The 23,034-nt window shown below is 36.8% G+C and overlaps 1 protein-coding gene across 4 annotated transcripts; it reads left to right on the top strand.

Annotated features, from left to right (window-relative positions):
• Nucleotides 1-330: 330 nt before the first annotated feature.
• On the top strand, nt 331-20,393 carry LOC120784446 (NACHT, LRR and PYD domains-containing protein 1-like). 4 transcript variants are annotated; one of them, XM_040118286.1, is made up of 23 exons: nt 331-530; nt 1,462-1,509; nt 2,144-3,255; nt 3,593-3,866; nt 4,233-4,276; nt 4,884-5,172; nt 5,499-5,542; nt 6,067-6,355; nt 7,321-7,368; nt 7,837-7,880; nt 8,788-9,076; nt 9,403-9,446; nt 10,037-10,313; nt 10,680-10,708; nt 12,270-12,567; nt 14,371-14,414; nt 14,503-14,573; nt 14,850-15,064; nt 15,200-15,450; nt 15,637-15,765; nt 17,068-17,203; nt 17,382-17,411; nt 19,957-20,393. In XM_040118286.1, the coding sequence occupies exons 4-23, from the start codon at nt 3,605-3,607 to the stop codon at nt 20,223-20,225; spliced, it is 3,102 nt and encodes a 1,033-aa protein (XP_039974220.1). In that variant the 5' UTR covers nt 331-530; nt 1,462-1,509; nt 2,144-3,255; nt 3,593-3,604; the 3' UTR covers nt 20,226-20,393. The 4 variants fall into 4 exon arrangements, with proteins under 4 accessions (XP_039974220.1, XP_039974219.1, XP_039974218.1 ...); XM_040118285.1 differs by having other exon boundaries at nt 2,144-2,380; XM_040118284.1 differs by having other exon boundaries at nt 2,144-2,251.
• The last annotated feature ends 2,641 nt before the right edge of the window (nt 20,394-23,034 follow it).

Here is a 23,034-nt window from a genome sequence, read left to right on the forward strand (position 1 = left end):
ACGTTTCATGCAAAGTCAAGTATGAAAAATCGGTATCAGTATCGGTGCCAAAATTAAATTTAATATTGTTTATTTAAAGATTATATGCACCCTTTATTTTGCAGTGTCTTATACATCAGTGAAATGGGCGTTGATTTGATGAGGTTTGGGTGCGTTATTTTTTTTCCCACCAAAGGTGGGAGAAGACCCGCCCCTAGCCCGCCGCTGATTGGCTAGTACTCGTTGCCTTCATTGGTTGGGTGGGTTAGGGTGAAGAGTGATGATTGGTCAAGAATTAGGGTAATAATATCAGGGTAAAATAATCGGAGGAAGGGTAGGGGCGGCCCTTCGGCTACCCCAGTTGGTGGTGGGTGTACTCAATACAAGTTCAGACAAGAGGACAGGATGTAACCGAATCTAACTCACAAGCAGCCGCCTCTGGCCGCGGAACGATCCGAAAGTAGAAACGTAGCTGGATTTTATTTGGGATTTGCTTTTCAAACGTTAAAGATATTGAAAGACAGAGAGAGAGAGAGAGAGAGAGAGACCCGGTAAGTTTTACTGCCATATACAGTAGTAAAAAAAAAGGAATGTTCATGGCGGGTAGCAAAGCACTACATATAAACTAGATACATACAAATAGATAGATGGACACTAAGCACTAACGCTTCAGCCTACTTCGTCACCGAGAACGGGATTTTGTGTGTTTGTGTTTGTGTTTGTGTGTGTGTGTGTGTGTGTATGAGAGAGGGAGAGAGCAAAAATGTACATGCTAGGCTAATTAGCCTAGGGCAAGGCTGGTAAGAGATTTAGTGTAATGGTTCCTATTTCCCTCCCTCAGTCTCCGTTTTTATTATTAATAAACAGTCGCACAGTTTATGAGTAGACAGTTATATGTAAAAGTTTAGGCTACCCTGAGCAAATTACATAATTTGGTGATTTTTCGGAGTGAAAACAAGTAAAAAATCTGAGTAAACATTTGAGTCTTTCTCTGTTATTTTTCATTTCATGGACTTAAAAAGCTGGAAAAAAAAAACCAGTAACTGGCATGTGCAAAGGTTGAGACACCTTTCTACTCATAAAATATTGAGAACTTCGTTAAGTTATTAGGGCTTAATTGACTAAGCAACCCACTGGGGATCTGAAAATGACGCTAATTGTTGCCTACAAAGCGTCGGAGGCTATTTTATTAAAAAAAAAAAAAAAAAAAAAAAGCAATCAAAGTGCTTCCACTGTCCCAAATGTCATAAAGTGAAAGGAGGCTGGCCTGGAAATCTTTCTATTGATTTTTTTTTTTTTTTGTGCGTGTAGAGTATACTTGTTTTCATAAATAATTTTATCTCGCTTTTTTGGCGCTCCGATCATTAAAGAAAGACATCATTCTAGCTACCATTAAAATATGCATGGGACAACAGACGTGTGCATAAAGTCAAAGAGCAACACAATGTTCTGAAGTCTTAACTTTCCCCAAATGTTTTACAGCTGCGTGATCCTCAGCAGCGGCAGCTGATGTAAATACCAAGGCGGAAGGTAGGTGCACAAGTATTATGTACACATTATGTTACTGTCGCAGTTGTATGCAAAAAGTCAAAGGCAAATTCATAATTTGACTGTAAAACTTATTTCCTCGTCATCCACATGGTTGAACCATGGAAGGATTTTTTGAAGAGGTTTATCTTAATGAGGGGTTTTTATCGTTGAAAAGCTGCCATCAAATTTAAACAGAATTATACAAGCTGGAAATGTAAGACGAAAAAGACAGAGATTTACAAATAATCATTTCCACTGACATTCACTGTTTTAAAATGCTGGGGGGTTTTTTTCTCTTGAAATTCTTGCTGGGGTCAAAATAAACATTGTCTGGTTCACTTTCACTATAAATTACTATTGTATGAGTATTATTTTTAGTCTTTCTTTAAATTTCTACTGTAACACCAATGGGGATTTAATACACATCACTTAAGTTATAGTGATGCACACATCTGACAATCAAAATCAATCTTAAAGAACCGTAAGTCTTTTGTTTAGAAAAAAGGAGACATTAATTTTCTGGTTTTGTAATATTTACTGTAGTTAGTTTCCCCACTTTTTATGAACTATATCGTGATGCATATTATCTCCAAACAAACAACCCTGTCTTACGTTTCCTTCCCTTTTTCCTCAGAGATACTTGTGGATAAGCATCGAGTCGAGCTGATCCAGACAGTGACCAGCATTACAGTTTTGGATGGACTCCTCACATAGGATGTTATCAATAATAAAAAAAAAAAAGTTATGATAAAATCATGTGTATCCCTTTAGTGGGCCTTTGAAATCCAGTGGAGGTCAAGAAAAAAAGATTTTCTACAACATCCTTACCTGAAGAGAACGGAGTATGGGGAACAGCACGGGTAAAGTGCCAGTGAGTAAATCCGTACTTACATGAAGCGTTCTAATGGAAGTGTGTATAGTGTAGGCTTTTAGCTTTTGAGACTCAATTGGTGGATACAACTGAGAATCAAATTTTAAGTGAATATGAGTTCTTGCCTTCTGTGAAGCACTTTGTAACATGGGTTTAGAAAATTGATCTGTAAATAAAGATTATTACAATATAAAGTGTGAAAAAACCCAACCGGTAATTTTAACTACACTTTCCTGCTTTGGAAAATGTTCTGCCAGGATCAATTCTTGGACCTGTTTAACTGAAAATCTACATGTTCCGTCATATACTCATTCTCATCATATCCTACTGTCTGTCTCTAAAGTCCATAATGAAGTGGGGGGGGGGGGTGTTTTACGTTTGCTGCTCCCTCTGTTGCAAAATTACCTGAAACTCAGAGAGCTGGCCTCACTGGATGAATTGAAGTAATTTTAAATGACTTGGAGGCAGGCACATATTACTGTAGATGTTTTGTCTGATTCATATAGCCCCTGTTTGATCCCTGATGTTGCTGACTTGTGATGAATATTTGATAAATATTTTTGATGTTGAGTTTCTGTAATTTATTCTTTATTTTTATTGTAGATTGGGTTACGTATGTCTGAAACTCTGTTTATTGTGCTTCTGCCCATCTTTGCCAGGACGCTCTTGTAAAACAGATTTTTAATCTCATTGGGACTGTTCCTGGTTAAATGAAGGTTAAACAAACAAACAAATTATAAAACAGCGTTGCCATAAATTCTCTGAAACTCTACTGGAGAGATTAACACATACCAAATGATATTCCCTCATTTGGGGTTTTGATGATGATGATGTTGGCGGAGAGCGCTGTCTAACACTTCAGTCCAAATTCTCCCGTACGTATTCCAATGGGTTGAAATCTTGTGACTTTGAAAGCCATAGCCTATGATTCACATCCTTTTTAAACCATTCAGTGACCTTTTGTGCCCTGTGTGGAGGAATCTGCATTTTTTTTATGTTTCTCCACTCATTTATTCAAGCTTTTCCTTTACAGAACAAATATCTTGTTTGTTTTATACACACTTGCTATGTGTAATCTTGGTGATATATATGATATTGCTGGCATGAATTAAAGACAAAGAGATCAGTTTCCAGTCATTGTATTACAACATACAAAGAGCATACATCCTATCATACATAATACTGTATAATTATATCCTTTTAATTTTCAAGGCAGAAAAAAAGATGGTTAAGAAGCTGCTTGCCAAAACACTGGATAAATTGAGCTCGGAGGAGCTCCACGCATTCTTGTCACTCTTGGACCTGGAGAGAGATTTCCCATTCATCTGGAGGCGCCAACTGAGAGTGTCAAACACGCAGGAGGTAGCGGAGCTGATGGTGAAGACGTGTGGCCAAGAGTGTTTGGACATCACCAAAAAGGTTTTAAAGATGATGAAAAGGACTGATCTGGTGCAAAGATTGTCGGACATGAGCACAGAAATCGAAGGTGAGGCAGAGAAGACAGAAATATGTGAGAAACACAAAACTACTGCAGCAAACATGGCTGTCACATGTCTCATAAGTTTTATATTTTATTATGTGAAAATAGGAGAGTGCATCAGCTGGGCTACAATTTTTTGATCAGATATTTTACATTTCTGCATAACGCAATAACAAATAGATCCATACCCAGTCAACTTTGTTGGAAAATCTTTAAGTAGCTCTTCAAATTATTATTACGTCACTTTTAACGAGGTTTAAGTGTCACTTTGGGATGAAATCTTTTGTATTATAAATCCTCACAAAACCTTTTCTTAAATCATTTACTGGTGGGTCTGTTTATATTTCTTATATTTTTTATTTTATATTTCAGACCAACACTCTTGGGATGAACAGCAGTGTACTCTGATCCAGAAAGTGAGTAATGTCACATCAGTCCTACTTTACACAGTGCAGCTTTTACTATACTAGATGTTATGAACAAAATGTCTATTTTTTCTCAGATGGTTCTCTCAAAGAACTGGTGCTGATCAAGCTATATTATGCCCATATGAGGTCTTAAGGATCAATGTTATTAACCAATAATGTAAAGAATGTGTGTTTTCTCTACTGCTTGAAAAATGTAAATGTATGGTGTATTTTTCTTGGCGTGGTTTTTCTAAATTTGACAGAAAACAGAAATTTGCATTATTTAGAGCTAGACACAAAATTACTATTTTCACAAGTCAAACGGAGACGATTTGCTCACAGCAACTCTGTTGTGAGATCAGGAGGCCCATTGGAGTCTTGGCGAGACAGGGTTTGAAAGAAATACAGCCAGGCAATAAAATAGAAAATTATGAACCAGATTACAAGAGGAAGATAATTGTAGAAGAGGAAAAAGTTTAATATGATTGATGTAATCTTACCACATCGACATTTCTAAAACACATACATTGATGAGACGAGAACAGAAAAATGTGAAATCATCTGAGTTGAGAAATTTCACTCTTGCCCCATAAACCTTTTTATTTGAATCTACCAGGAAGAAACGATGGCGTCTGTTATAGAGCTGCTTTTGGAAACGCTGGCTGATTTGAGCGACAGGGAGATCAAGAAATTCAATCTCCGCCTCAAGAGACAAACTCAAGGTCACAAACCTCACTCAGACGTCCCGTTGAAGGTGCTGGAGGTAGGGGGCGTGCGGGGGACAGTGTTTTTTATGGTGCAGACTTTTGGCCAACAGTCTGTGGAGAGGGCCAAGGAGATTTTAAAGAAGATGAAGAGGAATGATCTGGTGCAGAGACTGTCAGACAGCAGCTCAGGACCCACAAGTAAGACAATAAAGACATGAAAATCTGGAAATAACATCCATACCATGTGTTTGCTATGTCTTCTAAATAATAAGATTTAAACGTAACGAAAAGAAGACAAATAATTTTATGTAAAAATATATATTTTATGACGATTTGAAATATGAAAAAATATTGTGAATTATAATAGTGATAAAATTACGGGATATAATAGTGATAAATTATATGTAACTGTTGATGGGGTTTAAGTTCGTGTTGACTACACTGTACTGTAATTCTTACATAGCAATATTGCCTGATATAAATTGTTTATTTTTATTTTCTTTATGTCCTTTCTTTCTCGTTAGAAAAACACCCTGTGGATGAACTACTTTCTGTACCGATGCACAAAGTGAGCAATGTCACATCTGTATGACCATGCAAAGTACAGCTTTTATTCAATAAGATGAAGGTTTAAAATCCTATCAACATTAGTGATGATAATTGATGATAAATCAAACTCATAGTTTAGATTGGATTGGAAACATAAACTTGAGAAGGTGCCTGCGTCATGCTGCCACCTATTTCTATATTTAATCCATCTAGAACATTTCATCTATGATGAGGTGGCTCATTTCAGTTTTTGGCAGCACAGCGACAGAGTTACAGCTTCGAAATAAATTTAAAAAAAAGAAAAGAAGAAACAATCAGGTTACAGATATATAGATATAGGTAGAAGGAAAAATGAGTTCGCTCTAACAGATAATTACCAAATTTATCAATAGATTAGATAATCTGGCAGGAAAGCATATCATTAAACTCCACGTGTCTACAATAATGACAATGATAACATGCAAAGGGATAAATATGTAATTTTCTAAGTGAAGAAATGACATACAGTATTTTCCCTATGAATATGTACTTTGAATTTTCCAGATGGGAACAATGCCAGCTGTTAAAGAGCTGCTTTTGGAAAGCCTGAATAATTTGAGTCACAGTGAGCTTGAGAAATTCAGGTGGATCCTGCAGCTCACTTATTTCCAGAAGGGCTATCCACAAATCGAAAGGGGACAACTGCTGTTGGCAGCCAAGGCAAATCAACTGTTGGATTTGATGGAGGAGAGGCATGGCCCGCAGTCTCTGAAGGTGACCATGGAGGTTTTCAGGGACATGAACAGGACTGATCTGGTGCAGGGGCTGTCAGAGACCAGCTCAGGACTCAAAGGTAAGATAAAGAAGACAAATGTTAAATTAATCTCGAATAATAAATAAATATGCATGGTTACAAAATCTTTTTAATTGTAGGGCACAATATTAAATGCAGATAACAGTATACAGCAATACAATAATACCATACCAGCGTACCATGACAGCAAAAATACCAAACAGTTGAATCAACACCTCTCGAACACAGTCTCTCAAAAACTCAAATTTTTTGAGACTGTGTGTAAGTTTCACAAAGTTAAAAAATAAGAGAATGTGCTTCCTACACATGATGTGGGTAATTAAAAAAATTAAATTTATTTGAAATTAGACGACGATTAGTTCAGTGGTGAATGTTTTGGATTTTGACCTTGCAGCTATTTCGACCAAAGCAACGATATTCTGAAGGGTTAATGAATCCATTGACTTTGGTCCTTTTTTGTAAAAGTTGTGGTCCACAGTTCTTTTAACACTTTTTCACTGAAAACGTTGTTTTTTCTTCATTGGGCCACATGTTCTTGTTTGTTTGCATTTGGAGCTCATTGTTACCAGTCGTGTATTGTATATGGCCTGATAGGAATTTAGCTAATGTTGTCCACATAATTTCACATGAATCTTTTGAATTGTCTTTTTGTCTAGCTTTGATTTGACTTACACTACACTTCGCTATCGAGACAGATAAACATTCTGTATAAAGTAGGTTATTAGATTGCTTTCTTATGGATTCCCTTTCTGCGACTATGGCCTCCCCCTGACTTCAATCGACACACCTGAAATCCTTCTGTGTCATACATTATCATGTGCTAGTGTCTGTGTAATGTATTTTAACATCATGACAGTATTTTGTCAAACTGCATGGGTCTAAGCTATGAAATATTGTAGGCTTTTTATTCTCAGGACTCAGTATTATACACAGGACAAGCACACATCAAGGCTTCACACAGTTTATTCATCATGCAATTACAATTTGCATTAAATGTGTTGCAGCTTTGGGAGCATCAGCTGAAGTTTTTGGAGTGAATACTACAGAGGGAGGTAGGTGCCTCTATGAAAAAATACAGACACTGAAAAGACTAGTAACATCAAACAAAATAAGAAATATTGTTACGTGAACTAAGAGTAAAGTTGACTGAGACAGAACTGAATCCTTTCCTCAAAGCCCTGTAGTTATTTTTCATTTACATTTCAGGGTATGAACCTTTAACACAGAGTTTAATAGCAAATGTGACAGATGTTAACGTCAGCTGTTAGTCAGGTGAAACTGGTAATTGATTTGATGGTGTTAGTATTAGGTAGATTTTCTGGTTATGTCAAACAACATAGTCTGACTGTATCTGATTATAAAGCCTGATGTTGAATTGATCATTCGTTGATCTTTTTATATCTCCTTTCTCCTCATAAAACTCATAAAACCTGAGGAGTTTGTATTGTACATTTTTGCAAAAAGTGTTAATATTCAGTTGTCAGTCACTAATGAGTCATTTTTATTTCTTCTCACCCTAGAGAAACGCTCTGTATATAAATGCTGTTCTGCACTGGTCCAGGAAGTGAGTAATAGCAATTAACAATTAATCGATCGACAGAAAATTAATCACCATCTATTCTGATAATACATTAATCATTGAAGTATTTTTTCTAGAAAAATGCCAAACATTCTCTGGTTCCAGCTACTCAGTTATTAGGGTGTTCTTCTTTTCTCTGTTTTTTTATCATTTTAAATGGAATATTTTTGAGATTTTTATGATGTTGATCAGACAGAACAAGACATTTGAAGAGCTCACCTACTTAAGGAAACTGTGATAGGTATTTTTTAATATTTTTGGACACATAGACCAAATGATAAATTGATCAATTGAGAAAAAAAATACAGCACAATACAGCTTTCTTTCAATAGATGTAGGTTCAAAATAATCCTCATCTTGAATATTATAAATGATCTACAAAGCCAAATTCCTAATTTTTATCCAAAGTTATTTTCAGAACTGAAGCTGTAGTCAGTTTGCCTTGTGGAAAATCTTCAGCAGGTAATATGATTGACCATCTCGCGGAGGCGATCACACCAGCCGTGACGCCATGTTAATGTTCTGACCACACCCTTCCTCAAACTCGGGCTTCATTTTTGATCAGGCCAAAAAAGGCACGCCGTTGCGACTGTTAAAAATAAAATGTCACAAAACTGTTAAAAGAAATAAAACAATTGTAATGATGACAAAAGTGAATCACCTTGATGTTACTAAAGAAATGTATGTTTGTAAAAGTGGTTTGTGAAAAACTGGTACACATGACAGATATTAGCAGCTGTATCATTACCTTGTGTGTTATGGCTGATGTAATCTGACCACATCAACATTTCTTAAACACATACATTGATGAGATGTGAACAGAAAAATCTTTAATCATCCCGGCTGAGAAATTTCACTTTTGCCCCATGAAGATTTCCTCTCAATTTGACAGGAAAAAACGATGGTGTCTGTTATAGAGCTGCTTTTGGAAACGCTGGCTGATTTGAGTGACAGGGAGATCGAGGACTTCAAGATACTCCTCCTGAAGCGAATTCGCCGTCAGAAACCTCACTTAGACATCCCGTGGTGGCTGCTGAATATAGCAGGCGTGAAAGACACAGTTTTTTTAACAGTGCAGACTTTCAGCCAACAGTCTGAGGAGGTGACCATGGAGATTTTAGAGGAAATGCAGAGGACAGATCTGGTGCAGAGACTGTCAGACAGCAGCTCAGGACTCACAAGTGAGATGATTAATGCATAAACTTGTCAAAATCATTACAACTCATCCATGTGTATCATACGTTTAAAAGACATGTCTTTGTCTCTTTACATTATAAATAGAAAGATTTATAATTTAGAGAAAACAAGACATCTTGTGCAAAAGTTATGTTTTATGACTAATGAAATAAGAAAAAATTGTGGGAGAGTGGAGAAAAGAAGTTATCATTTGTATGGAACTGATCGGGGAGCGTCATTTTGTGTGGAACTCTATGTATTATACATTTCTCACAACTGTACATTCAGTTGTCAGTTACTAATGACTAATTTTTATTTCTTTTCACCGTAGAGAAACACTCTGTAGATGAACATCGTTTTGGGCTGATCCAGAAAGTGAGTAAAGTCACATCTTTCTGACTTTATATAACAAAGCTTTCATTCCACAGATGCAGGTTGAAAATTATCCTCATCTTGAACTTATTAGTAATAATAAAACCCAAACCCATGATTCACGCCGAATATTGTTCACCGAACTGAAGCTAATCAGGTTGAGCTCTTCAGCAGTATTTCTATCCAACAATAATGTCGCGATACCTTTAGCACTGAGGGATGAGATGAGAAAAAATTGTAAAAATGTACATTTTTATTGATTTTGTTTTTCAACTTCTGCAGTAAAGATAGTTTGTGAGAAAACAGTTGCAGCCTGTAGATTAAAAAGAAAAAAATGAACACATTTATAAGAATTAAAGGGGTGGGGGGGTCATTGTTTGCTCTCTAGCTTCTCATAAAAAAGGAAGAGGCATAGAAAAGAAAAAAGGGAAAAAAAATGAACATACTATAATCAATACAATAGCAATTACCAAATGGATGAATACTTTATGTGATCTTGCAGAAAACTTTATAACGCCCATGTCTACATGAACATTGATAAGATGCAAAGAGACACATTTGTAATTCTCCCATGAATGCATTGACTTTTCCAGGTGGCAACAATGGCAGCTGTTAAACGGCTGCTTTTGAAAACCCTGGATAACTTAGGTAAAGGGGAGTTTGAGAAATTCCTGAAGTGGATTGTCCCTAACATTGGCCAAGAAGACATTTCAAGGATGTTAAACAAAAGTGCTGACAGGGAAAACACAGTGGATCTGATGGTGGAGAACCACGGCCGGCAGTGTGTGGAGGTGATCAGGGAGGGTTTAAAGGATTTGAAGACGATAGATCTGGTGCAGAAGTTTTCAGAGACCAGCCCAGGACCCAAAGGTAGGACAAAAGGAAGGAAAAAAAACTGTGACATTACACAATCGTGTGTCTCATAAATGTCTAATAAATACATCTCATGATTCGTAGTAAAAAAGTAAACCTGCTTGGGTTCAAACTTACTTAAATTACTATGACAGCAGAAAACATCAGAGTCCATTTTCATGATGTCACTACTGAGTTGATTTTAGTTTCATTTTGTGATTACATCTTTGTGTTTTATTTTCTTCAAAAGCAACTCAACCAGCTGTGTTGTGTTGCAAATAGTCCCTTATATGAGATTTTATTCAAAAGAAACTAAAGAAACTGCCCAAAATCTTTTATACTATACTCAGATCAGGAATAAGTGTTTATTTACTTTCTCCTCAGAGAAACGGCTGTCTTTGCAACTCCAGAAAGTGAGTAACGTCACATCAGACACACCTCACAAAACACAGCTTTCATTTAACAGTTACGGGTTGAAACTTATCCCCCTCTCGACCGCTATAAATAAAGATGCAAAACGATTGCACAGTTTTCATTCGAGGGCTCTCACCAAACTGAGTGAGTGAAATTTTATGCACTAATAATGTTATAATCATACCCGTGCTGTCTTTGCCACTGAGGAGGAGAACAGAAACACAAGATGACCAGGCATGTATGTTTCTTCCTTATTTTTCACTTTGTATGCAAACACGTTGCATTCATCAAAGAACAAAAAATTGGAGGTACTTTTGCTGTAATTGTGAGAGCTTATCTTGAGTCCTGACCTTGTAATTATAACCTCCGTATCTCATTATTACGACTTACTAACTCATAATCACAAGAAAAGATCTCATAATTACGAGACACTTTTTTCGTAATTATGATGTTGTTTTCTCGCTAAGATGGTTATCAATCACCACTGCTTGAGAAGACAGGGGCGTGATAGTGCTACCTGATTTAATTCACTTTTATTTCCTCCATGGTTTGAGACAGTGGGAGATATTAGTATCACTGAGCAATGTGGATGATGTTATCTTTATTATTTTTGTTATTATTATTGTATTCTATGCCTTGAGTAAATAACCAGTCAGATGTTCTGATGGCATAGTGCCGTTATGTACATGAGGTCGATATGCTGATAAACAGTAGCATTCGGCACATTGTTGCCAGAGAGTTATTTAGTAGACACTAAGAGTGACAATACAATGAGCTGGCGTACTAGGGAAAGATCATGCAGAAAGCACGACAGGAACTAAAGCTAAAGCAATATGTTTGTGAAGATTCTCAGTCATCCAGGTCATAGTATTCTGTAAGGGCTATGCGAAGCCAACGGGACTTGCTTGAAGTTCTTGAAGAAGTTTCGCCTCTCACGCGAAAGGCTTCTCCAGTTCAACTCCCCACTAGTCAGTTAGAACTGAAGAAGCCTTTCGGGTGAGAGGCGAAACGTCTTCAAGAACTTCAAGCAAGTCCCGTTGGCTTCGCATAGCACTTACACAAAGCTAAAGCAGTACAGGATGTTTTTACTGATCAAGTCACAGAATCTGGTGGGTCACAGATGACAGTGGAAAAAGCTGTTATTTCGTAAAAATTTTTTCTTGGGTGAAAGCAATGCGCGTCCATCACTTTGACAGAAAAGAAGTGGAAAATTTTTGTTTAAACCAGAAAAATCAGAGCTGCCATTTAAGCGATGACAACATGTGATCAGGTGGCCAATCCCTGCTTTTGGTAGCGCAGTGTAGGAGAGAGTTGGAAACAGTCAGTAAAGCACAAAATAAATCACAGAATGATGCTATAGAAATGAACACATGGAAAAGTTCTTTGTTTTTTTTTTATAGAGTCATTTTAGAATCTAATATCATCCAATTTATTATTGTGTCTATTGTGGTGAATATTAGTTGATACAATACTCACATGAGTTAAGTGTTTGATGCAAAGAAATTAATGTTTCATCGCTACAGTGGAAATATTACATAAATTCCCCCTGATCTCCATCAGGAAGAAGCCATGAATGTTAAAGAGGAACTTCTGGAAGCACTGGAAGATTTAGATTCTAGTGAGCTCGAGCTATTCAATTGGCTCCTCATCAGTGGCTCTATTCGAGCCACTGAAACAAAGAGAGGCCTCCCAAGAATCCAAAAACACGGAATGGAGACGCCACAAAGAGCTAACATAGTGGAGTGGATGCTGCAGACATACGGAGAAAACTCTCCGGAGGTGACCATGGACATTTTAAGGACAATGAAGGGGAGGGATGTGGTGCAGAGATTGTCAGAGACCAGCTCAGGATCCAAAGGTAAGTTATGTGAAAAAAAACAACAATATAGTATTCCAATGACAAAAATGTATTTTGCCTCACATGGTCTGTTTTTTTTAATTTTTTATTACACTTTTTTTTTCACTTAAAACATATGTGGAAAGTCAAGCAGCCAGCTGAATATGAGCTGATATATGAATATTGTTGTAATATTATCTGGAAACATATTCTATATGATGTATAATTGTTGTGGTCACTCACTCTAGATCAGTCACTGTTTAAACCATGCTAGTGTCGTGGCTCTATGTATGGCAATGTCAGTGTGTCTGTCTGTCCACCACTTTGGTCCCTACTGAAATATCTCAACAACTATTGGATGGATTGACAAGAAATTTGGTACATCAACAGTCATGGTGGTCAGGGGATTAAACCGTAATGACTTTGGTGATCCTCTGCGTTATACGGCAAAAGAAACAACTACTTTATTGACGACGGCCCTGTTCTCTCTTCCATCCACCCCAAAAACACGAACACCACAACAGATCCTGTCTCTGGAACAAAAAGATCTCCCACTTCCTCCCAATACATTATGACATGTACCCTCATGCTGGTCAGCTGAATATAATGCAAACTGTATGTTGATATTATAAGTATACATATGCAATAATGCATATTAATATCTGGAACTTAACCTGCCTATTCATCTGGTGTGACCACTAGGTAAAAAAAATTCATTCGTACAGTACTTTGGTTTATGACGAAATACCTACAGAAACTACCATTTTCGTCAACTGTGTTTTGTGTTTTGTGCGAATTAGCAAATGTTAGTTTGCCAACACGCTAAATTAACATGGTAAACATTACACCTGCTTAACATCAACATGTTAGCATTGTCGTTTTGTGCGTCTTAGCATGATGAGGTTAGCATTTAGCTTAAAGCACCACTGTGCTTAACAGAGCCACTAGCATGACTGTAAGCTCTTAGTTTCATAACATTGTCCACAGCAACAACAACCTAAAAGTAAACTCAGAGTAACTGGGCTCTCATTGGCAGCATTGTTTAACTTAATGAAATTGCATGTCACTGCACTAAATTACTTTTATTGCCATCAGTGTAGCCTATGTGTTGGCAGAGAATATGAATTTCACACAAAATTATGCCTCAGATATATGACATCTGCTGTTTTTTAAAAGCAAGATCTTCACATTTAAATCATTGGTTCTTCCGGGTTGCAACACAGCACTGCAACATTTGTTGTTGAACATCATTTATTATTTGTAATTTGGCAAAACGATTGTAATTATTCCAAATTATCTCTGAATTATTTATGAGAACAATTTAATTGTTAGCATTAAGTTTCTGTTACGACATCAACAGGTTTTAAAAATCTTGCATTGCCACTTTGGTTTTTGCAACCTGACTTGAGACCATTACATCATCGAACAGGACCCTGACTATACAGAATGACTGCAACATCAACTCCCATTTTTTAACACGTGTGATGTTGGCTATTATCCAGCTGTTTACTGTTGTAATTATATACGGTAATGGTGCAAAACAAATAAAGTCATGTGACTGCTTCTGTATTTTTATCGTATTATTTCTTGCTTTCACGAGGCATCGTTACCTAAACAGCCACATGTAGCCAGCCTGTGCTTTGTACATAACAGAAAGCTCTGTGAAGTGTTGCCACTTCCCCTCGAATCGGACTTTGCTCAACAGTTTGTCCTGTTACACATACTACATAGCACGTACCAGTAAGGCAGAAAAACATGGAAAGCTTTTGATTTTATATATCAACATATAATCATTTAAAAATGTTTTTCATGTGTCTTTAAAAGGACCTTCGAGACGCTTGGAGCTTGAGGGTTGTGGAAGCACTATGGTAATCCCTTACATTCATTTATTTGTTCATTAATGCAATGTTGAGAAACATCTCCCCTTACGCACTTTCCTTCTGTCCTCTGCAACAGAAATCCAGCGACTGGACTAAACTTGATCCTGAAGTGATCAGTACAGATGCAGATGAGAGTCCAACGTACAGGTAAAAATAAAATCCTAAATACTGCAGCACAGCAAACTGGAACTATAGGAAAAAATTCAGCTTGGTTCTTGGGATTTTTCATAGAAGCAATACCAGAATCTTTCTCTGTGCTGCTGCTGGTAATACCAATGTAACATGACAGTTATAGTGTCAGTATTACATTTCACACCAAAAATCAGACCAGATCTTCTCAAAAAATGTAACATTTATTCCATTTTGCCCCTAATACAGTATTTTTGTGCCTGTACACAAACTCACGTGTTTTGATTGACTCAGTCTACAGTCTGAAGCCGGAAACTTTGAATGCAGTGTCTCTAACTTACACTGGCTCTGCGAGGAAAAAGTCAGCTTCAAGTACAAGTTTATCTCTTGGGAGGGACACGTGGAGAGGATGGAAAGCATACAGTACATGCCCGCAGGTCCCCTAATGGATATCACAGTCATTGCTGGGAAGTTAGATATAGTGTACCTGCCACACTGGATATGCATAGGTAAGTGGACGTACATAAAAAAAAAGTAACCATAAAAAATGCATGCTGTTTCGTTAATGTTTTATAGTATGTGTACAAAAACAGTGATGCAAGTCATTTCTCCCCAGTAAATGTGCGTACTTGTATTTTTTACAGATGACAACCCAACAATATTAGATAAGTTTGCAGTCCTACACATAGATGACTGTGGAGATGTTGTGGAAAAAGTGTCTGAGGTCACACCTTCCCATGTCAAGTTACCTGAACCAAGTTTCTCTCCGAGAGCGGTCCTGATGAAAGCCGGCTTTCCTGTGAAAATTAACTGTAAAGTGTTAATATATAAGACCAACACAGCTTTCCTCACACTCCATGTTTATCTGATCCCATGTGATCCTGGTCTGCAACAGGTTATTACATATCTTACTGTCACCAGTACCAATTATTATAAGATACAGAATGCATCAGGAATTAATTGATTAACACAACGGAGAAAATGTTGGCTACTATAACGTCTCTATGCTGTGACCTCTCTGTGCTGAGAAGTTGATGATTTGTTTTTTGTTTTTTGTCTTTTTTTTTTTTCTTTTCTACAGACAATGGACAAGAGGGCATTATCCTATGGATACAAAATAATCCATAAACCACATCCAGAGAAGTCTCTGAAAATGCAAGAGCGTTTCATCCTAAAAGCAGAATTGGACGGTGCAGAAATTTGTCCTGAAGTATGGTTTGAGCTGTGATGCTATCAAATGAATTCAACTGAATAGATGTTTGCTTTGGATTTAAAATGTTAACAAGTCTCATGTAAAAGTCTTAGGCCACTCTGAAACAGTATAATTAATGAAATCGAACTTTCCTGAAACATTTGTGGAAGGCTAAAAAACACTCTCCCCCATTACCCGTATTCAAGCTGCGTGGCACTAAAAGCTTGTTACTTTCTCCGGCTACTGATGAAGTCTCAAAGAGAGCTCTAGACCCGTCTCAGCTCCGTTCCACTCACCTCAATCTTTCTGAAAAGCTCAAAACGATAACAGTATAACAACTGCAGTGCTTTTGTTTTTTTTAATGTTCAACATGTACGTAGCTTCCTTTTCCCATGGATGTTTCACTTAATTGTATTGTCAAAACCTCGTAGCTGAGGCTCTTGAATGCCCCCCCCCCCAAAAAAAAAAAATTATCATCCAATAATATTAATATTATTACTCACACCAAAATATGATTTACAAATTGAGATATTTCTCTGAAAATATGTTCTAAAAGAAAAATAATATGTAATATTTTTAGAGTTCAGTCATACATTTTCTTTCGCTCATAATAACCCTTTTATCACTAAAGCACATCAAGAGTGTATGATCTTTTACTTTCACTCTTTTTACTTCAGAGAGACTTATTGTGATTCAGACCTGAAATCAGTTGATCCTTTTTTTTTAGGGCTAATATCTCATGATCATTACTTCATTGTTTAGTTAAATAGTTTTTGTTTTTTTTTTGGGGGGGGGGGTTACATGTCTATGTATTGTTATCTCCTTGTATTCAATTGAGCTAACAATTGATAAAGAAATTTGTGATGTTTAGCCTACCCTCATTTATATCAATGAGGAACAAACTACATCCTCCGAAATGACCGTTCATTTGAATGAGCACCTATCTGAAACAGTTTCAGCACAAACTGAACATTAGAACCTTCATTAAGATAGGATTTGTTGCAAGACTGTTGTATTAGACTGCGCGAGTTTCAGCTAGGTGTTCCTAATAAACTGCCAACTGAGTGCGTGTAAGTCCTGATTCCGTGTGCTCCTCCATTTGAGCCTAACATTTCACCAATACTTGGCAGGGTACAGCAGATTTATTCATCTTTTTTGTCCCTGTTGTAAATGTCTTTGATTTAAGTGAGAACGTCACCACAGATTTCTTAACTTCCTTTGACAACACGAAAAAGAAGGTGTAACAAAAAAAAAAAGAAATTGTGGTCCAGCTCAACTCCCTTATTTATTTATTTATTTATTTTTAAATTTCTTTCACAGATGTTAAAGCTCAGATATGAAAGCAGAGAGCCAAATTTCTTTGAAATGTTCGTTGAAAATCCGTGCAGAAACTTCAAGCTCACTCTCATCCAAAGAGATCAGTTTCAGCCAGTATGGACCTGTGTAATTCGAAAAGGTCAGTTAATAATACTTGAAGAATTTACCTAGACTGTGCATGTACCACTTAAATTGTATTGAGTTAAATATGCATTATTAGCAAAGCAGATGTCTGCTGTAAGATAAAGGCAGTAAATCACCTGCATGTCCATATTTTTACCTCTGCATTTTTAAAAAAAAAATTTTTTTTCCTTCAGAGGAATACCAAAGCACTGGCCATACACAAGGTAAGACATTTCAGATTATTTGTATTTAGAAGAATTGCACTTTGGATTTCATAGACATAACATTGCTTCACATTCAGTTTCAGAGACAGCTTTAAAAAAAAAAAAGTATTTCTTTTTGTTTATAGATTATATATATATATATATATATATATATATATATATTTTTTTTTTAAATCTTAACAAAAGGTTAAGGGTATGATAAAATGTTAATGAAATTGTTGACATTATTGACTTCATTGTTAATTGTCTCTTAACAAGAGACAATTAACAACAAGTTTTTGGTTGCCAGGTTGTGGAAAATCCTCCAATTGCGCGACACTTTTCTAGCACTTAAATTCATTTAGGGAAACCCCTCCAAACCATCAAGTCTGCAATTCTAAATGTTAATAAGCAGGTTTAGAAATGGATTTTGGTCCAGATGCCCTGCCGCCATTTTCCAGAACAAAAGTGGTCAAACAGTCAGTTGTAGAGGTCTCCATGATAAATGAAAGAACTAGCTAGGCGAAAGGGTCATGCTGGAGGAGGATCTTTCACCACCTGGACACCCAAAAGGTGGTTTTATCAACGGCTTATAACTGATCTATAAAGCATTAGTAAATGAATTATTAACCAGTAATAGAGCCCTTACTTACAGCTTATAGACACTTTAAAAAGTTGTCAAAGATTAGCTGACAAAGATGTTGCGAACATTTCGGTCCAGCTTTAGTCAAGAACAAGAAGAAGCATTTTAATCAGACTTCAGAAAAACTGCTTTCCAATAAGATTTCAGCCAACAGATATTATTAGAGACTAAAAGAACTAGTACTGAAAATTAACCACAAAATGACAGGTTGTATGATTAAGAATGCAGCTTTGCAGAGAGAAGTGTCTGGCTTAAATAAATAACGTCAGACCATACATCCAGACATAAAACATGTTCTGATTTGAATATTTACTTTGAACCAACACAATTCAGCAAATGAGGCTCCTGGATAAACATACTGTCTTTAAAAAAGATGCAGATTATGAAGACAGTTAACAAAAACGGACCTCACTGTATATTTTTACAACAATAATAATAATAATAATAATAAAGTCAGCACAATAAAATGAAACATCATCATGCTACTAAAACTACAGAGTAATTAAATAGAAAAGATAGAACATATGGAAACCAATGAAAAACACTGACATTAGCAATAGGCTTTTTTTTTTTAAAAGATAAGTTTTAAGTGATTTAAAATATGTCACTGATTCCTAAAGCACATCTAACACTCCAAATGAGTCAGATTTGTCTGAAGCCAGAGGGGATTTTAAGTTAAACCCCCATATGCAAGCAATGTCCCATTGTAATGAGGTGCTAATAATACCTACTGTTACACCACTGCATTTGTGACTTAAGTTGGCTAAAGTTTTCGTCAACAAAAATAAGGTGATTTTGTTACAGTTATTATTTTTAAATTGACCCTCTTTTCACATCAACGATATTGGACGGAGATTTAGTCACAGTTGTTGCTTAGTGAAGTCATCGAAGTTTGGTCTCGTCAACGTCTCGTCTTCTACATGGAATAGGCAGTCATCGATGAATATATTTCTTCACAATTTTCATCAACTAAATTAACTCTTATGTAAAACCGATAATTTGCTTGCTTCCTGAAAAATGAGCCCGAGTAAATAGGTGAACTTTGAAAACCGACTTAAAAGGAGCGAATTGGCAGTAGAGGGTCGCAGCAGATAAAACATGTCATAATGTCTCCAAAATGCCCATTGAAACTTCTCAAACTATTCCTGCTGTTGTGTATGTTCAGTATATTTTCACTTTGCCAATGAACTGCTAAGTATTCTTTTTAAAGTACTCCTTTAAACCACTTGTGAGTTTGCCTTTGCTCAGTTTGCAAGCTGCCTTCAAATTCTACATTGAAATGAAATACTGTTACTGTACATTTATTTTCTTCGAGTACCTTCCAGCAGCTTACTACAAGAAGCGCACTGCCGCAAAAACACTTTGACCTGGACAGTCAGGAGTCTCAGGAATTTGCTTATTTTCTAGAGAAATTGTTACAATATTGTATGTTTCTGTAAGAAAACTGTCCTAACTCCAATGCTTACATCACTTGTTTCCAACCTGCAGTTCCAGCACCTGCACATTGTCATGGGAAATTATCAAAGGAGCCATAACCAAGGGATTTATTCGATTGCAATGACATGAATTATGTTTAAGCCTTTTGTGCTTATAGACTTATTTCCTGACGCTAACTTCTCACCGGGCTCATTAATATTTGTCAGTGAAATATTTCTATTTTTAAAAAGAGTTTAAATCAACATTTTGCTTTTGGAAGACGACTGCCAAAACTATAACTTGAGATTAATCCAAATCACACCAGTAAAATTTTTAAATGTGAGTGTTCGACTGTCCAACTCAAACAGAGACAAAACTTGTGTTTTTTGTTTTTCACTAGCGAAGAGGGTCGAGTGTCACTTTCCAATTAACCTGTACGTCTTCAGGAAACTGATGTCACCACATATTAACCTAAAACAAATTATTTTTCGTCTCCTCTGCTCTCAGGAGGGCACTTTGTGGATGAACACCAGTGTGACCTGATCGACAGAGTGAGCAACATAGGACCAATCTTGGATAATCTTCTGACAGATGGTGTAATCCAAAGAGAAGAATATGACCAAATCAGGGCTATCCCGACCACTCAGGAGAGGATGAGGAAACTCTATGCTGGCCCCCTGAAAGCTGGGGGACATGAAAGCAAAGACATTTTCTACAAAATCCTTGAAGAGAAGGAGCCGTGTCTTGTTGCTGATCTCAGGAGGAAGGAGTCATAAATGCTGTGACTATGGTTAAATGTGCTTTTTTGACCAAAAAGACTCTCGCTACCTGAACCTGATATTTTTTATACGCCAACAGAACAATTTTACAACCTTTATCTTTTATATACTGTACAAAAAAATCAAGTATTTTTAATAAACTACAAACTCTGTGACAAACGCTAATTTGAGCTGTCCTACGTCTTCATTCTCTCATGCTGGACTGACGGCAGACTGGACGCTACAGTGACTATTAATGCTAACGTGGCTATGTAGCGATAGCAAAAAGTTATATAATGCACCTTCAAAGTTTTTTTTTGGGGGGGGTTGTCTTGTATTTGGAAGCAGTAGAAGAGATACAAACGTCAGAAATGGGAAAGACAGAGAGAGAGAGAGAGATTGGGGTTATGTGGTATGGGCTTTAACAGGTAGTTCAGTGTTAGAAGTGGGGCCCTTCCGTTCACATCAGGCATTGATTAAGGCTTCAATGGTAAAATAGGTTTCAAAATCCATCAGTGATGCAGCCTGTGAGAGAATAATCCCCCCCCCCATTGTAACCACAACATTTTAAACTCATTGCCGTTCTTTCTCTGTCTGTCTCCCTCTCCGAAAAGGGCTTAAGATTCTGTTTTATCTGGACGTATATGTCATTCTGTCATCATTTCTGTATCAGACCAGGTGCATGTAAGCGTGTGGCAAACAACATATGCAGCATGAATAAAAAGGAAAGAGCATTCATGGAACCTGAAAATATACCATTTCAGCTAGAGGACATTAAGTGTGATAGTCTAGTATTCCTTTCCAATTTAATTATCAATAATATTACTTCAAATGTCACTTAAAGAACATCAGTGTTCATGATATGAGTATAGATTTAAACAAAAATAATAAAAACTAAAAAAAACGTATTTTTTATTTTATATATTTTTCCAGCATTTGTTGCTTTTAAATAAATACATTTTCTTGATGTGACTTAATCCTGATGTTTGATATCTTGTGTAATTTATCGCTCACTTTTCTAGCAACACTATCAAAATAATTTGTTAATCTGATTCTATGTCCTGACAATCTTCTGCGTCTTCTGCATACCCAAAGTTCTTAAAACAAACAATAGAAAAAAGAGTTTTTATTGTTTTTGTTCAATTGTAAGTCTATACATTTTTCTCAGGAACACTGATGTTCTTTGTTAAGTGACATTTGAAGTAAAATTAGTGATAAATTAGAAAGGAATACTAAACTATCACACTTCATGTCTTCTAGCTGAAAGGGTATATTTTCAGGTTCCATAACTGCTATTTCCTCTTTATTTATGCTGCGTATGTTGTTTGCCACACGCTCTACATGCACCTGGTCTGATACGGATATGATGACAGAATGAGAAATACAATGGATGATGTGCGTAGTCTTTAAACATCCTGCTACTGCCTCATTTTAGGTTTAATGTGAGCTTTAGGGTGGCGTCTGCCTCAGGCAGCAGGTTTAAACCATTTAAATTAATTTTGTTAAAACGGCTGCCACCAAGTAACGTGTTGTAACGGGAGCAAGCTCAGAGCTGTAGACTGTTCATTGGACATTAAGCTTCACACTAAAAAGCTCTTCACAGTGAGTGCACGCGCTCTGAAGTGCTGCGTTGGGAAATGTGGCTGGAAATGTAAGGGCGTTGTAAGACATGCTTGTGAAAGCACTTTTAACTTCCTTTAACTTCTAAGAGCATTTGCTTTTGGATCTTGTTCTACATCTGACAGAACTGTGGGGGAATCCTTAGTGCCAGTTAGGAGTCTCTGATCCTGTGCTGCGGGCAAAACAACTCTCCCACAGAGAGTTAAAGACGTCCAGATAAAACAGAGTCTTTTCAGACATGGGAGACGTAATATTGCTGGCTTCACCTATCTGTTAAAGCGAGGTCTTTTTGTCTTACAAAAATCCAGTAGGTTTCTACGTTAAAGCCCATACCACATAACCCCAATCTCTCTCTCTCTCTCTGTCTTTCCCACTTCTGCTGTTTCTTTCTCTTGCACTGCTAACAAAAACAAGACACCCCCCCCCCAAAAAAAAAAAACTTTAAGGGTGCATTATGTAACTTTTTGCTATCGCTACATAGCCACGTTAGCATTAATAGTCAGTGTAGCGTCCAGTCTGCCGTCAGTCCAGCATGAGAGGATGAAGACGTAGCGCTGCCCGGGAGGCTATTGTAACCTCTTGTCCTGTAAACATAACAATGGCTGACGCTCTTGGTAAGTAAACAGCTGTTAACGCTAACTTTGGCTATGTAGCAATAGCAAAAACTGACATATAGCACCTTTAAATTGTCACAGCACCTTAATAATGTTATTCAGAGCACAAGCATTGATGACAGCACATTCATTTGGGACTGTAGTTTAAGTCCCATTTGCTCTCATGCTGCATGTAAAGCATTTTGCTTAATATTTATTTATTCGTTCCCCGAAACTTAGGGAGATTGTGTTAAGATTATTACTGTGGATCTACTAGGGTTTCTTTCTTCTTTTTCTCGGGTTGCATCCCCAAAATCTGATCTGACATGACAAGAATCTCATCAACAACTCAAATTGGCTTTTTCACAGAGTATTCTAGTTTATTAAATAGGATTTTGTTTTCCTGGCACAGGTAAAAAAAGAGAAAAGATAAAAGATAAAGGTTGAGATAAACATAGTGATCTTAGAAGGCAGAACGAGGTAAATATTTCTCCCTCTCTGCTTATTTTAACCTTGTGCTGCTGCAGCCTTCACATTAATCTTATAACACTCAGTCCCGGACCTGTGTTTAATGGGATACTGAAGTGTTCCTAGGTCCAATCCACTAAGATTTG

The sequence above is a fragment of the Xiphias gladius genome, chromosome 22 (assembly GCF_016859285.1).
Source record: "Xiphias gladius isolate SHS-SW01 ecotype Sanya breed wild chromosome 22, ASM1685928v1, whole genome shotgun sequence".
Lineage (NCBI taxonomy): Eukaryota > Metazoa > Chordata > Actinopteri > Istiophoriformes > Xiphiidae > Xiphias > Xiphias gladius.

Bases quoted from the DNA above. Each gene is read 5' to 3' on its own strand.
- LOC120784446 (XM_040118284.1), top strand. From the start codon at position 2,207: ATGGACTCCTCACATAGGATGTTATCAATAATAAAAAAAAAAAAG. The intron at 10,709-12,269 runs GTGAGTAACGTC...GATCTCCATCAG, and splicing joins TGTCTTTGCAACTCCAGAAA to GAAGAAGCCATGAATGTTAA. The intron at 14,574-14,849 runs GTAAAAATAAAA...TGATTGACTCAG, and splicing joins GATGAGAGTCCAACGTACAG to TCTACAGTCTGAAGCCGGAA.